The sequence below is a fragment of the Jaculus jaculus genome, chromosome 1 (genome assembly GCF_020740685.1).
Source record: "Jaculus jaculus isolate mJacJac1 chromosome 1, mJacJac1.mat.Y.cur, whole genome shotgun sequence".
In the NCBI taxonomy this organism is placed as follows: Eukaryota; Metazoa; Chordata; class Mammalia; order Rodentia; family Dipodidae; genus Jaculus; species Jaculus jaculus.
This window is the reverse complement of record NC_059102.1, coordinates 241,465,997-241,483,266: the sequence shown is the minus strand read 5'-3', so window position 1 is coordinate 241,483,266 and position 17,270 is coordinate 241,465,997. Positions and strand designations below refer to the sequence as shown.

Here is a 17,270-nt window from a genome sequence, read left to right as displayed (position 1 = left end):
TGTGTGCCACCATGTTCACTATTACTTAATTCTTATTCTGAATCGTAAGAACTTTGGTAGTGGACACCAATGAAAGTTGTAAAAACTTAGTAAAAAAAATTGCAACAGGTGTTTTATTTTTCAATGCAAATTACTATATTCACCACAAGCTAAAGAGAACACATAACTATGTATATATATATATATATTTATATATATTTGGATTTATGGAAGACTAGAGACATGGAAAAAAATCCAGCACCCCAACAAGTACAGCCAGGAAGAAAATCAGCTCTGCAAAGGACAGGTTTAATGAACTACAAACAAGAAAGAGGGGGAAGGGGAGGGGAAGAAAAAAATGTGCATTGAGTTTAAGATACTATAAAACTCAGAAGACATATTTACTATTCAAGTATAAACTCAGTAAGGACTTGGCATAAATTGAAAGGCAGTTGCTGAGGTACACCATTATAAAATAAGTCTCATGAATTTACAATTCTACCTTCCAATTTTCTGGGAGAAACAAATGAACTCTTGAAGGTCTTCACCAGAGACCCTGAGTGGGATAAACACTTTTGATGAAGACATAAGTCAACAATCCATGATTGAATTTACAGTTCAAAACATGTATCTATTTAAAACAAGAGTATGTGTTCTCAGAGTGTCTTCTAGAGTTGTTTCAGACTATTAATTCAAGAGTTTCAAAGTATATTACTTCCCAAAACAATACTGATTTAAAAAGTTTTTAAATAAAACAAAAAAAAACCTGATTTGATGGTACCTTAAAGGTACCCTAAATGCCAATTTTTCTCCAGTCTAACATTGCAATTAATTTATGAATTCCTCCTGCATTGGTAAAACATATTTTCCTCACAAAATGTGGGTACTGAAATTGGATAGAAATACCATGAATGTGAAAATACTACCAACTTTCTGTAGTAAAAAAACAAACAAACAGACAAAAAAAACTAGAATGTTCTTTGGAATCACTGAAATATAAAAAAAACTTTTTTTTCCCTGTACAGTCCGTACACGTACACCTTCTTTCAGGATCTCCATGTTGCTTGTAGTAATGAGCTGTGTGATTCTACTTTTAAAGATTTCAAGTCTTGCAGTGCAATATCCATGCTGAACACACTGGTGTTTCTCTGACCAGTGATACTTAACCCAGAAACGTTGTCATTTACTTGTCCAAAATGACTTCTCCCCAAAAGAAAAGCTGTAGACTATTACACAAAACATCTTGTGTGAAACAACCAAATGAACCCAACATGTAGAATTCCAGTGTGGTTTCAGCACTGAGGAGGGCCTTGTCACCAACTGTTTCCATGGAAGTACCACAGGCCTGGCTGCTAGCATTCAGCTTTCCTTGGCCTTATAAGGAATTCAGGGCTGGCGAGTTGGATTAGATTCTAAGAGAATTATGTCTTTGACAAACTATCATTTTTAGCATAAAATCTGACCATGGCTATAAGTTTTAATGTGCGTACAACTGATTAGAGATGTTTTTGTCTTTGTTTTGCAACATTGGCTGGAATTGAGTAGAAATAGGTCCATGATGTCTCTTCACATGTGTCATGAAATATGAGAGATCTGTCTGACTCTAGACACTATTTCTTTACGACACAATGGGCAGGTCTCCAGTTGCAAGGCACAATCCATGCACAGGTCGCTGAGGAAAAAGACATAAATGCCAGTTAATATTAACAAGTCTGCTAGTTGAATGGGCAATCGTTTAAAACAAAATGAGGGCTGGAGAGATTGCTTAGTGGTTAAGGCACTTGCCTGAGAAGCCTCAGGATCCAGGTTTGATTCCCAGAACCCACATAAGCTAGATGCATATGGTGGTACATATGTCTGGAATTTGTTTGCAATGGCTAGAGGCCATGGCTTGCCATTCTCTCTCCTCTCAAATAAATAAATAATATAAAAGAAAATAGAATGAAGTATATATATATAAATAAAAAATAGATCTCCTATTTCTGATCCCCATCTTCCTCTTCTGAGGAATAGGTAAAAGTTCATGGGCATTCTTCCCCAAAAGTGGTATGTACAGTGTACTAATATAGGCAGAGATACGATGTTATTTGTTTTTCTCTGATAGCTAGTCATTTACCCCAGTATCATTTAACAAATACCTTGAAAAAACAAAGCAAAAAAAAATTTTTTTTAAATTTGGTTTTCTGAGGTAGAGTCTCACTCTAGTTCAGGCTGACCTGGAATTCACTATGTAGTCGCAGGGTGGCCTTGAACTCATGGCGATCCTCCTACCTCTGCCTCCCAAGTGCTGGGATTAAAGGCATGAGCCCCAAAACACTGAAATTTTTAATGTATGGAGCCATCGCACAGAAAATCTGATAACTATACAGATTCTGTCGGCAGGAACCATCTGTTTGATGTGTGTGACTGTCTATGGTTGCATTGTACAAGTAACAAATGCAATCAATACCAGGAACAATCACATAAAATAATTTTTAATATACTTACATTTATTTTTTACTATGTAGCTCCGGCTGGCCTGGAAACTAAGGGGATACTTTTGTCCTTAGTACTGGGCTTATACATGTGATCCACAAAGGCTGGATGATAGACTTATTATTATTTTATTATTATTGTTATTTTAGTTTCTTTTTGAAACAGATTATTTGCTGTATAGCCGTGGCTGGCCTCAAACTCATTATGACATCAGGCTGGCCTTGAATTTGCAAGCAATCCTTAGCCTTTCTGCATCCTGAGTGCTGGGATTACATGCGTGTGCAACCATATCCAGCTTTTACTTATTTTTTGAAGAAAATAAGTTTTGAGAATTGAACTCACAGCCTTTTACATTCTGGGCAAATACTCCACTGGGATATGCACATCCCAAGTCCTTTTTTTTTTTCATGTTTTTTTAAATTTTGAGAAAGAGTCTTATTAATTGCATGGGCTGGCCTTGAACTCACTCTATATCCTTGGCAGGCCTTGAATTTCTAATGTACCTATATTAACCTCCTGGATACAGGGTTGTGCCACCAAGCCAGGCTATTTCCCCCCTTTTTTCCCCGCTTTTTCGAGGTAGGGTCACTCTATCTAGCTCAGGCTGACCACATGGAAATTACTCTGTAGTTTCAGGGTGGCCTCGAACTCATGGCAATCCTCCTACCTCTGCCTCCCGAGTGCTGGGAGTAAAGGTGAGCACCACCACACCCGGCTATTTTCCTTTTTTTTTTTTTTGGTTTTTCGAGGTAGGGTCTCACTCTAGCTCAGGCTGACCTGGAATTTACTATGGAGTCTCAGGGTGGCCTCGAACTCACGGCAATCCTATCTCTGCCTCCCGAGTGCTGGGATTAAAGGCGTGTGCCACCATGCCCGGCTATTTTCCATTTTTAAATTAACATGTCTAGGGCTGAAGAGATGGCTTAGCAGTTAAGGCCTTTGCCTGCAAAGCCAAACGATCCCAGTTCGATTCTCCAGAACCCACATAAGCCAGATGCACAAGGGGGCACATGCACCTGAAGTTCATTTGCAATGGCTAGATGCCCTGCATGCCCATTCTCTCTCTCTCTCTCTCTGCCTCTTTCTCTCAAATATATGTATATCTTAAATTTACATGTCTAGTTCCAGAAAACAGAAAAACAAAAACATATTGTCCTTTTTATATGTGCCAAATTAAGAGTTTAGGTAGCTGAATGTGGTAGCATATGCATGTAATCCTAGCACTTGGGATGTAGAGGCAGGAGTTTAAGACCATCCTTGGCTACATTTCAAGTTTGAGGTAACCCTGGATTACAGAGTGAGATTCTGTTTAATCTCCCCATTTCCCTACTAGAAAATAAAAACAACCTACACACACATATATAGATACAAAATTTAGAAGTTAGGGAAACTTATCTCACGGTACTAAGAACTTTCATCCTACATAAGAAGTAGTTATGTATTCAATTGTCTATTATTTCTTGTTTTTCTTTTTTTCCTTTGAAGTAAAGGACTTGCTATGTTTCCCAGTCTGGCTTTCAACTCTTTAGGCTATGCTCCTTCCTTACCCTCACAAGTAGCTGAAATTATAAGTCTGAGTGCTTGCTACCATACCTGGCTTTCTTTAAAAATTTTATTTAGGACTTCCGGTTAAGATGGCGGCATAGGTACCACCCCAAAGCAACATGGGGGGGGGGGAGTCAGAAAAGGCTCAGCAAAATACACACTTTTACTAAAAAGTGAGGTGTATAGGAAATTGAAATGACAGTGGCGAAGGAGAGATCCAGAGCATCCAGAGCCCACACAGGCCGGCAGAAGCAGCTCCAGCAGGTCCGCCGACCACCTCCGTGGCCACAGTGCGCTAGAAAGCCACCAGGGTCGGCTTGAGCCACAGGAAAAGCCAGGTGAGGGGAGCTTCCACTCACACTGGAGCTCTCCGCAAACTCAAGAACCATGAAGGGAGAGTGGCAGCGAACAATGGAGGAGCAGATCACAAGGTAGAAGAACACGTGGAACAGCAAGAGAACTAGAGCAGCATCAGCAGCCTCCCCTCCCCCACCACCCGTGCCCAGCTCCAGCGAACAGAACAGCAGTCCAGGAGCCAGGCATGGTGGCGAACGCCTTTAATCCCAGCCCTCGGGAGGCAGAGGTAGGAGGATGGCCATGAGTTCAAGGCCACCCTGAGACTCCATAGTGAATTCCAGGTCAGCCTGGGCTAGAGTGAGACCCTACCTTGAAAAACAAACAAACAAACAAACAAACAAACAAACAAACAAACAAACAAACAAACAAACAGAACAGTGGTCCAGGGACCCGGCCACACCAACTTGAACCGACAGTGGGACACATACAGGAGCAGAGGTAACTGGGATTACACCAGGGAAGGGTCTCACCTGGTCACAAGATGACTTGGAACCCTCAACAGATCAGAAATCTTAACCTTCTTGTTGTCAGGATTAAGGGTGTGGGTGGGGCACCACACACCCTAAGGGACAGTTAGAGAATCTGGTTGTCATAACACCTACTATTGGATAAATACTCTGAATTGCTTTTCCTTGAAAGTGTACATTATTTAGTTAAATTTTAGAATCTGCCTGTATTTTGTTCCATTCAACCTACTTGAATACTCTCATAGCAGGCAAACCCAACACCTAGGGTCACTTTTGTAGACACTCTGAGAGCCACACCTAGCACCTTAAGCTCCTACCCTGAAGTTATGTAACATCGTATTGTCTGATACATCTAATAATACCCAGCTAAGTAGAAAATCCAATCATTAAATATTCCAGGATGCAAAAATATATACATTATAACACAAGAAACACCAAAAATCAAGACAATATAAATCCACCAAAAAGTATTAATGCATCAGAAATGACCTCCAGTGAGAAGGAGTTAGAGGAAATGCTGAGAAAGATTTCAAAAGAATGATTATGAATATGTTCAAAGAAGTGAAAGAAATGTAAGAGGAAATCAAAGGAATCAAAGAAAACACAGGACACAATTTAATGAAATAAAGAGGTCAGTACTAGATATAAATAAGTAAATAGAAAAAATAAAGAAAAACCAGTCAGAATTACTAGCAATGAAGAGCACAGTTAATGAAATAAAAAACTCTGTGGAAAACTCACCAGTAGAATAGATGAAGGAGAGGACAGAGTATCTAAGCTAGACGACCAGGTGGCAGATCTAATACAGTCCAACAAAGAGAAAGACAAACTAATAGAAAAGTATGAGTGGGAATTTCAAGATATTTGGGACACTACGAAAAGATCAAACATAAGAATTCAGGGCCTGGTAGAAGGAGAAGAATTTCACTCCAAAGGCATAGTAGGCTTCGTCAACAAAATCATAGAAGAAAACTTCCCCCAGATTGGGAAAGAGGTGCCAATGCAGATAGAGGAAGCCTTTAAAACACCAGCCAGACAAAACCTTGCCATATTATAATCAAACTACTAAACACACAAACCAAAGAAAAAATATTGAAAGCAGTTAGAGAGAAAAATCAAGGTACTACAAAGGCAAGCCTATCAGGATTACAGCAGATTACTCAACACAAACTTTAAAAGCCAGAAGGGCATGGAGTGATGTATTCCAAGTCCTGAAAGATAACAACTGTCAACCAAGGTTACTTTATCCTGAAAAACTATCCATTCAAAGAGACGAGAAATAAGGACATTCCATGACAAAAGCAAGCTAAAGGAGTATTTGAAGACAAAACCAGCTCTACAGGAAATACTTGAAAGAATCCTCCATGCTGAAGAAAAAGAAAAGCACAAATATAAGGAACCAGGAAAAAACAAACAATACTCAAATGCTAGTTAACACAAGAGAGCAAAGGTAAAACTGGAAGAACTACAGAAAAAATGGCAAAAATGAATATACACCTTTCAATATTATCTCTTAATATCAATGGCTTCAATGCCCCAAACAAAAGGCATAGGTTCGCAGACTGGGTTAAAAATCAGGATCCTTCAATTTGTTGCCTCCAAGAAACCAAATTTCTACAAAGGATGGATACTATCTTAGGGTGAAAGGTTGGAAAATGGTGTTCCAAGCAAATGGACCTAGAAAACAGGCAGGGGTTGCTATCCTAATATCGGAGAAGCTGGACTTCAGTTCAATATTAGTTAAGAAACATAAGGAAGGTTACTTTATATTGATTAAAGGCATTCTCCAACAATCCTAAACATATATGGACCTAACATGGGGGCCCCCAAATTCATCAAACAAGCACTATTAGAACTAAGGTCACAGATAACATCAAACAGAGCGGTAGTGGGTGACTTCAAGACTCACTCTCATCAATTGACAGGTCATCCCAGGAAAAAATAAACAGAGAGACATCTGGACTAAATGAGGTCATAGAAGGAATGGACCTAACAGATATCTACAGGACATTTCATCCAAATGATGCAGAATACACATTATTTTAAGCAGCACATGGAACATTTTCTGAAATAGGCCATATATTAGGACACAAAGCAAATCTTAACAAATTCAGGAAAACTGAAATAATTCCTTGCATTCTATCTGACCACAACAGAATCAAACTACAAATCAATAGCAAGAAAGGCTATAGAGCATACACAAAATCATGGAAATGAAACAACACACTACTAAATGATGAATGGGTCAATGAAGAAATCAAGAAGGAAATCAAAAAATTATAGAGTCAAGCAATAATGAGAACACAACATACCCAAATCTCTGGGACACAATGAAGGCAGTCCTAAGAGGTAAATTTATAGCTTCAAGTGCCTGTATTAAGAAATTAGAAAGGTCGCAAGTAAATGACCTAATGCTTCACCTTAAAGCCTTTGAAAAAGAAGAACAAGGCAAACCACAAATCAGTAGATGGGAAGAAATAATAAATTTAGGGCAGAAATTAATGAAACACAAACAAACAAACAATCCAAAGAATCAATGAAACAAAGAGTTGGTTCTCTGAAAGGATAAACAAGATTGATAAACCCTTAGCAAATCTGACCAAAAGAAAGAGAGACAAGACACAAATTAACAAAATTAGAGATTAAAAAGGTAACATCACAACAGATGCCAGACAAATTCAAAAAATCATAGGGACATACTATAAAAGCATATACTCCACAAAATATGAAAATCTGAAAGAAATGGGTGATTTCCTTTATTTATTTGACCTACCTAAATTAAATCAAAGTGAGATTAATCACTTAAATAGACCTATAACAAGCATGAAGTTCCGAACAGTTATCAAAAATCTCCCAACTAAAAAAAGCCCAGGCCAAGATGGATTATTCACTGCTGAATTTTACCAGACCTTCAGGAAAGAACTAATGCCATTGCTTCTTAAGCTTTTCCATAAAACAGAAAAAGAAGGAATCCTACCAAATTCCTTCTATGCAGCCAGCATCACCCTGATGCCAAAACCAGGCAAAGATAGAACAAAAAAAGAAAATTACAGAGCAACCTCCCTAATGAACATAGATGCAAAAATTCTCAACAAAATATTGGCAAACAGAACACAAGAATATATCTGAAAGATCATTCACCCTGAGCAAGTAGGCTTTATCCCAGAGATGCAGGGATGGTTCAACATACATAAATCGATAAATGTAATTAATACATAATATAAATGGACTGAAGGACAAAAATCATATGATGTCATTAGATGCAGAGAAAGCATTTGACAAAATCCAACATCCCTTCATGATAAAAGTGCTACAGAGACTGTGATTAGAAGGAACATATCTCAATATAATAAAGGCTATTTATGATAAGCCTACAGCCAACATATTACTAAGTGGGGATAACCTGGAAGCTTTTCCACTAAAATCAGGAACAAGACAAGGATGTCCACTGTCCCCACTTTTATTTAATATAATACTGGAAGTCTTAGCCATAGCAATAAGGCAAGAGACACACATAAAAGGGATACGAATTGGAAAGGAAGAAATCAAGTTATCATTATTTGTAGGCGACATGATTCTATATATACAGGACCCTAAAGACTCTACTAGCAAACTGCTAGAGCTGATAAACACCTACAGCCATGTAGCAGGATACAAAATAAATACACAGAAATAAGTAGCCTTCACATATGCTAACAACAAACACACAGAGGATGAAATCAGAGAATCACTCCCATTCACAACTGCATCAAAGAAAATAAAGTACCTTGGAATAAACCTAACCAAAGAAGTAAAGGATCTCTACAGTGAAAACTATAAAACACTCAAGCAAGAAATTGCAGAAAACATTAGGAAATGGAAAAGCATCCCTTGTTCCTGGACTGGAAGAATCAATATTGTGAAAATGGCAATCTTACCAAAAGCAATCTACACATTTAATGCAATCCCCGTCAAAATTCCAAAGGCATTCGTCACGGAAATAGAAAAAAAAATCCAAAAATTCATTTGGAATCACAAAAAACCTCCAATATCTAAAATAATACTGAGCAACAAAAATAAGGCAGGAGGCATCACCATACCTGATGTTAACCTATACTACAGAGCCATAGTAACGAAAACAGCATGGTACTGGCACAAAAACAGATATGTACATCAATGGAACAGAATAGAGGACCCAGATATAAGTCCAGGTAGCTATAGCCACCTGATATTTGATTAAAATTCCAAAAATACTCATTGGAGAAGAGACAGCCTCTTCAGCAAATGGTGTTGAGAAAACTGGATATGTATCTGTAGAAGGATGAAAATAGATTCTCCTCTCTCTCCATGCACAAGAATTATACTAAATGGACTAAAGACCTTAACATCAGACCTGAAACTCTGAAATTGCTAGAGGAAAAAGTAGGGGAAACCCTTCAACATATTGTTCTTGGCAAAGACTTTCTGAGGCAATAAAACCACAGATTAACCACTGGGACCTAATGAAATTACAAAGATTTTGCACCGCAAAGGACACAGTGAAAAAAGCAAAGAGGCAACCTACAGAATGGGAAAAAATCTTTGCCAGCTATACATCTGATAGAGGATTAATACTTAGGATATACGAAAAACTCAAAAAGTTTAATAATAAGAAATCAAATAAGCCAATTAAAAAATGGGCTATGAAGCGCCACATGTTCTCTCTCATATGTGGATCCTAGCTACAGATGATTGGGCTTCTGCGTGAGAATGAAAATACTTAGTAGCAGAGGCCAGTAAGGTAAAAAGGAGACATAAAGGGAAGAGAAAGGAAGGGAGGAGGATACTTAATAGGTTGATATTGTATATATGTATTTACAATGATTGTAATGGGGAGGTAATATGATGGGGAATGGAACTTCAAATGGGAAAGTGTGGGGGTGGGGAGGGAGGGAATTACCATGGGATATATTTTATAATCATGGAAAATGTTAATAAAATTTTTTTAATTAAAAAAAAAGATGAATAGAATAGACTGATCAAGTCACAAATAAAAGTAGTACTTTTTTCTTTAAAAAAAAGATAAAAGCAAATAAAAAATGATATTGAAATAAAAAGTCACTTCGAAAAAAAAAAAAAGGGCTATGGAGCTAAATAGAAAGTTCTCAAAAGCCGGGCATGGTGGCACACGCCTTTAATCCCAGCACTCGGGAGGCAGAGGTAGGAGGATTGCTGTGAGTTTGAGGCCACCCTGAGTCTACGCAGTTAAATCCAGGTCAACCTAAAACAGAGTGAGACCTTACCTTGAAAATCCAAAAAAAGAAAGTTCTCAAAAGAAGAAATACGGATGGCGTATAAGCATCTAAAAAATGTTCTACATCCCTAGTCATCAGGGAAATGCAGAATAAAACTACATTGAGATTCCTTCTCACTCTTCAGATTGGCTACCATCATGAAAACAAATGATCATAAATGCTGGTGGGGATGTGGAAAAAGAGGAACCCTTGTACAGTGTTGGTGGAAATGCAATCTGGTCCAGCTATTGTGGAAATTAGTGTGGAGGTTCCTAAAACAAAATTGATCTGCCATATGACCCAGCGATAGCACTCCTAGGCATATATCCTAAGAACTCATCCCATTTCCTTAGAAGTACATGCTCAACTATGTTTATTGCCGCTCAATTCATAATAGCTGGGAAATGGAATCATCCTAGATGTCCTTCAAGTGATGAGTGGATAATGAAGATGTGGCACATTTATACAACGGAGTTCTACTCAGCGGTCAAGAAAAATGAAGTTAGGAAATTTGCAGGAAAATGGATGGATCTGGAAAAGATTATACTAAGTGAGGTAACCCAGGCCCTGAAAGCCAAGTGCTGCATGTTCTTCCTCATATGTGGATCCTAGCTACAGATGGTTGGGCTTCTGTGTGAGAAGGAAAAAACTCAGTAGCAGAGACCAGTAAGTTAAAAAGGAGATATAACGGGAAGAGAAAGGAAGGGAGGAGGGTACTTAATAGGTTGGTATTGTATATATGTAAGTAGAAAAATAGATTAATGGGGGTGAAAAGGCCCAAAGTGAGGTCAGGGGAAGAGATTAAGTAAAGGAAAGGTAGAGGGAGGGCTAATCAAAATCTAAGAGGATGCAAGTAAATCATATGGGATCCTCTGGTTTCAGACAATGGAACACTCAGGGTCCATAGATCATTGTTAGAAAATTTTAAGTGCCATGGCTGGGATACCTCCAGTGAGTTGTTGGTCAGGGAGGTCCCTGATGCCCCTAAAACATTATAGGCCATTTCCGAAGCCCTTGGTTTCCCACCAGGAATTGATGGTAAGACCCTATTGCCGAAGACTCCACATACTTGTGCTGCAAGGCCACTAAGAAATCCTGCTGGAGTTGAGCTGATAAACTCCTCCATGTAGACCAGGTGACAGAAAGCTGGAAGAAGCCATTCTACATGTAGTTCAATGGGAGAAAGAGATACCACCAGTGAAGATACTCAACAGTGGACACTGCAAGCCTTATAATTGGCCAGCCAGGCCAAATGAGCTAACAGGTGCAATAGTGGCACATCTGTCATGGTGGAAACCAACTGCCCTCCAACTGGACTGGAGGCCTGCTCCATGGGGTGGAATACATCCCTGATACTGAAAACTTTTTTTAAAAAAATAATTTATTTATTTATTTATTTGAGAGTGACAGACAGAGACAGAAAGACAGATAGAGGGAGAGAGAGAATGGGCGCGCCAGGGCTTCCAGCCTCTGCAAACGAACTCCAGACACGTGTACCCCTTGTGCATCTGGCTAACGTGGGACCTGGAGAACTGAGCCTCGATCTGGGGTCCTTAGGCTTCACAGGCAAGTGCTTAACCACTAAGCCATCTCTCCAGCCCTAATACTGAAAACTTTAAACAGGGGTAGTCACGAGCCCTAGGGGTGTAACATCTGCTGATGTCTGGATAAGTGTATATACTATGCTTATACCCTTATATTAACGCTACTCTAACTTTGGGTAAAGAATCTTCTCTTTTCAGATACCAGTGACCTTGGGATGACTCAAAAGGTATCACAGTGCTGGAAAGAAGTGACTGGAGTACTGAGTAATATCTCAATCACACCTTCCAAGGCTCAGGGTCTAATGCGGAAGAGGTGTTGGAAAGAATGTAAGAGCCAAAGAAAGGGTAGGACTCCTTACAACATGCTCCTCCAGACACAAAATGGCCTGCATATCCATACCTCACCGTGCCTGACACTACCTACACAATACCATCATAAGAGGAGGAAAAGATCATGACATCCAAATAAAAGAGAGACTGATTGAGATGGGGAGGTGATATGATGGAGAATGGAATTCCAAAGGGGGATGTAGGAGGGAGGGTATTACCATGGGATATTTTTTATAATCATGGCAAATGTTAATAAAAATTGAGAAAAGAAAGAAAAAAAATTATTTATTTATGAGAAAGAGCAAGCGAGAAAGAGAGAGAGAAAAAAAACATGGGCAAGAGAATGGGCATGTTAGGGCCTCCAGCCACTGCAAACAAACTCCATATGTATATATGTACCACCATGTGCATCTGGCTTATGTGGGTTCTGGAGAATTGAAACTTAGTCCTTAGGCTTTGCAGGCAAGTACCTGAACAGCTAAGCCATCTTTCAAGCATCACCTTCTCCCTTTTTAAAATAAGTGTGTGCAGGCTGAAGATATGGCATAGTAGTTAAGGTGCTTGCTGGCAAGGCCAAAGGACCCAGGTTCAATTCCCCAGAACCTACATAAGCCAGATGTAAAAGTGGTGCATGTGTCTGAAGTTCTTTTTTAGCAGCTGGAAGCCCTGGCATGTCCATCCTCTCTCTTTCTCTCTGTCTGTTTCTCCTTGCAAATAAATAAAAATATTAAAAAAATATGTGTGTGTTTGCCTGTATGGATGTACAAGTGCCATGGCAGCTATGTGGAGGTCAGAGGACAATCTCAGAGTGTTGTTTCTCTCCAGTCTAGTTTGAGACAGGGTCTCATGTCTTTTTGCAACTGAAAAGGCCAGCCTAACTGACCCACGAGCTTCAGGATTCTCCTGGAAGTACCTGTAACTGTCATAAAGGCACTGTGTGCCTCTTTACATAGGCACTGGGAATAGAGTTCAGGTTATCAGGCTTACTGAACAAACACCTTTAATCAGTGACCCATCTCCCAGCCCCTTCCTCTTCTTTTACATCTTGTTTTGTTTTGTTTTTTGGTTTTTCGAGCCCAGGCTGACCTGGAATTCACAATGGTGTTGCAGACTGGCCTTGAACGCATAGTGATCCTCCTACCTCTGCCTACTGAGTGCTGGGATTAAAGGCCTGCACCACCATGCCTGGCTTCTATTACATCCTTTTAAAATATTTATTTATTTGGTTTTTCCAGGTAGGGTCTCTCTTAAGCCCAGGCTGACCTGGAATTCACGATATCATCCCAGACTGGCGATTCTCCTATTTCTGCCTCCCAAGTGCTGGGATTAAACACATGTACCACCACGCATGCCTTCTTTTACATCTTTTTTTTGTTTTGTTTTAAGAAAAGATTTTTCAAAGCCGGGCGTGGTGTCGCACACCTTTAATCCCAGCACTCGGGAGGCAGAGGTAGGAGGATCACCGTGAGTTCGAGGCCACCCTGAGACTCCATAGTGAATTCCAGGTCAGCCTGGGCTAGAGTGAGACCCTACCTCAAAAACCAAAAAACAACAACAGAAAAAACGCTAGCTTAGCTGGGCATGGTGGTACATGCCTTTAATCCCAGTGCTAGGGAGGCAGAGGTAGCAGGGCCGCCATGAGCTTGAGGCCACTCTGAGACTACATAATGAATCCCAGGTCAGCCTGAGCTAGAGTGATACCCTATCTTGAAAAAAAAAAAAAATGCTAGTTTGGCATCACATGTTCTCTTATGAGGATACTAGCTACAAATGTTTAGACTTGTGAGTTGGAGTAAAAATTGGTAGCAGAGGATAGTAAGCTAGAAAGGGGCTATAAGGGAGGGAGGAGAGGGAAGGATTTAAGGGGATGGTATTATATATATGTAAGTAGATGAACAGATTACTGGGTATGCAATGGGCTAATGGGAAGAGATCGAGTAAAAAAAGGGTGGGGGAGGGTTAATCAAAATTTAAGATGTATATTAAGCCATATGGAAATCTATGTTTTTTGGATAATGGCACACCAAGAAGCCATTCAATGCCAGGGATGGGATATCTCCCAGTGAGTTGTTGGCCAGCGAGGTGGCCCCCAAACATTACAGGCCATTGTCAAGGCTCTTCGTTTTCTACCAGAAATAGATGGTAAGGCACTATTGCTGAAGACTCCACATGCCTGGGCTACAAAGTCACTGAGAAATCAAGCTGGAGCTGAGCTGAAAACCTCCCTGTAGACCAGCTGACAAAGTTGGAAAATCCTATGCTGCATGCAGCCCTATGGGAGACAGAAGCCATCAGTGATATAAAAACAGGAGACTTAAAGCTTTAAATTTGGCCAGCTAGGCCGAAGTGACTAAATGGGTGCAATAGTGGCATGTCCATTATGGCAGAAACCATCTGTTCTCTAATTTGACTGGAGGCCCATTCTACAGGAGGGTATACATGCCTGGTACTGAAAACCTAATCAAAAGCCTATGGTAGGGGAGGTCATGAGCCCTAGGAGTATAACACCTGCTCTTGTCTGGCTAAATCTATTTATTATGTCCATCAAATTGCCCTGTAAGCACTTTACTTAATGTTCATACTCATATGAATTCTTTTTTTTAAATTTTTTGTTCATTTTTTAAATTTATTTATTTGAGAGCGACAGAAAGAGAAAGAGGCAGATATATATATAGAGAGAGAATGGGCGCGCCAGGGCCTCCAGCCACTGCAGATGAACTCCAGATGCGTGCACCCCTTGTGCATCTGGCTAATGTGGGTCCTGGAGAATCGAGCCTCGAACCGGGGTCCTTAGGCTTCACAGGTAAGCATTTAACCGCTAAGCCATCTCTCCAGCCCATACTCATATGAATTCTATTCTTATTTCTGGTTAGAAAAGCTTCTCTTTTCCAGATGGTAGTGACTACTGGAATGACCCAAAAGGCATCACAGTGCTGAGAAGTGACAGAGGGGGCTGGAGAGATGGCTTAGTGGTTAAGGCACTTAAGGAAGAGCCAAAGGACCCAGGTTTGATTCCCTAGGACCCATGTAAGCCAGATGCACAAGAGGGTGCACACACCTGGAGTTCGTCTGCTGTGGCTGGAGGCCCTGTTGCACCCATTCTCTCTCTCTGAAATAAATAAATAATATATGAAGTGACAGAGGAGTATTCAGTACTGAAATAGCTCTATCATATCTTCCAAGGCTCAGGGCCCATTGCAAAAGAGGTGGCAGAAAGAATATAAGAGGCAAAGGAAGGGCAGGACTGCTTATAATGCAATCAATGAGAAAGAAACTGGTCTCAATATCCATGACCTCATAGTGCCTAGCATCACATTCACAAGATGCTCACAATAGGAAGAAAAGATGATGACATCAAAATGAAAGAGAGACTAATGGAGAGATGGAGGGGATATAATGGAGCATGGATTTGTAAAGGTGAAAGTGGGGTAGGAGAGGGAATTATCATGGTTTATTGCCTGTAATTATGAATGTTGTCAGTAAAAAAGTTAAAAAATAACTAAATAAAAAGAGATGAAACACTGAAAAAAAAAACATGCTAGTTTGGAGCTAGAGCTATGGCTTAGCAGTAAAGGCGCTTGCCTACAAAGCCAAAGGACCCAGGTTCAATTCCTAGGACCCATATAAGCCAGATGCACAAGGTGGGGCATGCATCTGGAGTTTGTTTTCAGTGGTGGGAGGCCCTGGCATGCAATTCTCTCTCATCTCTACCTCTTTTTCTATAATACATAAATAAATAAAAAAATTTTTTTTAATGCTAGCTTGGACTGGAGAGATAATTCAGTGATTAAATGTGCTTCCTGCACAAGCACGAGGGCCTCAGATCACCAGAGCTCAAATCTCCAGAATCCATATAAATAGCTTGGCTTGACCATGCTCACCTATAACCCCAGTCACAAGGGGGAGAGGATAAGCAGAGATATGGGAATCACAAGTTCCTAGGGGGACAAGGGGGAGGGAAGGCAAGCTCTAGACTGAGTAAGAGATTACAGTTTGAAATAAAAACCTATGGAAGAACAATGGAGCAGGATAACCACCATTCTGCTCTTTCCATTCAAGCCACCTTAGTTAAGGACATCCCATTGTAGGCGAGTAAATGGGAGCACCACAAGGGCACATACAAGTGCACATACCACTCCCTCACATTATACACACAAGAAACAAATGAACACACACAAAAAAGATGCTCGATGCCAGATGCGGTGGCACTAATCCCAGCACTTGGGAGGCGGAGGCAGGCCAGCCTGTGCTATACATCAAGACCCGATCTCAAAAACAAGCAAGCAGCGGGCGTGGTGGCGCACGCCTTTAATCCCAGCACTTGGGAGGCAGAAGTAGGAGGATCACCGTGCGTTTGAGGCCACCCTGAGATTCCATAGTGAATTCCAGGTCAACATGAGCTAGAGTGAGACCTTGAAAAACCAAAAACAAACAAAAAGCAAACAAAAATAAAATACTGTGGACTGGGGACATTGCTTGGTGTTATAGCACTTGCCTAGCATGTATCAGGCCCTGGGTTCTATTCTTGCACTGCCAAGAGAAAACAAACAAAAGATGTTAATTTGGTTGAATTTTTGTTTGTTTATTTTTGTTTTTCCAGGTAGGGTCTCACTCTAGCTCAGGCAGATCTGGAATTCATTATGCAGTCTCAGGGTGGCCTTGAACTCATGGTGATCCTCCTACCTCTGCCTCCCGAGTGCTGGGATTAAGAAATTTATGGCTGGGCTGGAGAGATGACTTAGTGGTTAAGGCACATGCCTGCGAAGCCTAAGGATCCAGATTTGAATTTCCAGGTCCCACATAAACCAGATGCATATGGTAACAGATACCTCTGGAATTTGTCTGCAGTGGCTAGAGGCCCTGGTGCACCCACTCTCTCTCTCTCTCCCTCTTTCTGTCTCAAATAAATAAATATAAATAAATCTTTGAAAGAAAAAAAGAAATTTACGTTTTTTTTTTTTGTTTTGTTTTGTTTTTTGAGCCAGGTGTGGTGGCACACGCCTTTAGTCCCAGCACTTGGGAGGCAGAGGTAGGAGGATCACCATGAGTTCAAGGCCACCCTGAGACCACAGAGTGAATTCCAGGTCAGCCTGAACTAGAGTGAAACCCTACCTTGAAAAAAACAAAACAAAACAAGAATATTTTTTTCCTGTCTTCATTGATTTTATTTTTATTTAAGGTTTTTAAAAAACTTTATTTATTTATTAGAGACAGAGGAAAGAGAGAAAGAACGGGCATACCAGGGCCTCCAGCTACTGCAAACGAATTCCAGATACATGTGCCACTTTGTGCATCTGGCTTATGTGGGACCTGGACAATCA

At 40.3% G+C, this 17,270-nt stretch overlaps 1 protein-coding gene and 1 non-coding gene across 2 annotated transcripts in view; both read right to left on the bottom strand.

Moving 5' to 3' along the window:
- Positions 1-267: 267 nt before the first annotated feature.
- Rspry1 (ring finger and SPRY domain containing 1) overlaps positions 268-17,270 on the bottom strand; it is an 89,018-nt gene continuing 72,015 nt past the window's right edge. Inside the window, exon 15 of the mRNA XM_045136197.1 lies at positions 268-1,651. Coding sequence (XP_044992132.1) covers positions 1,555-1,651 — 97 coding nt within the window. The 3' untranslated portion in view covers positions 268-1,554. The remainder of the gene's footprint in view (positions 1,652-17,270) is intronic.
- LOC123457920 lies at positions 2,307-2,441 on the bottom strand. The gene has a single exon (XR_006635271.1).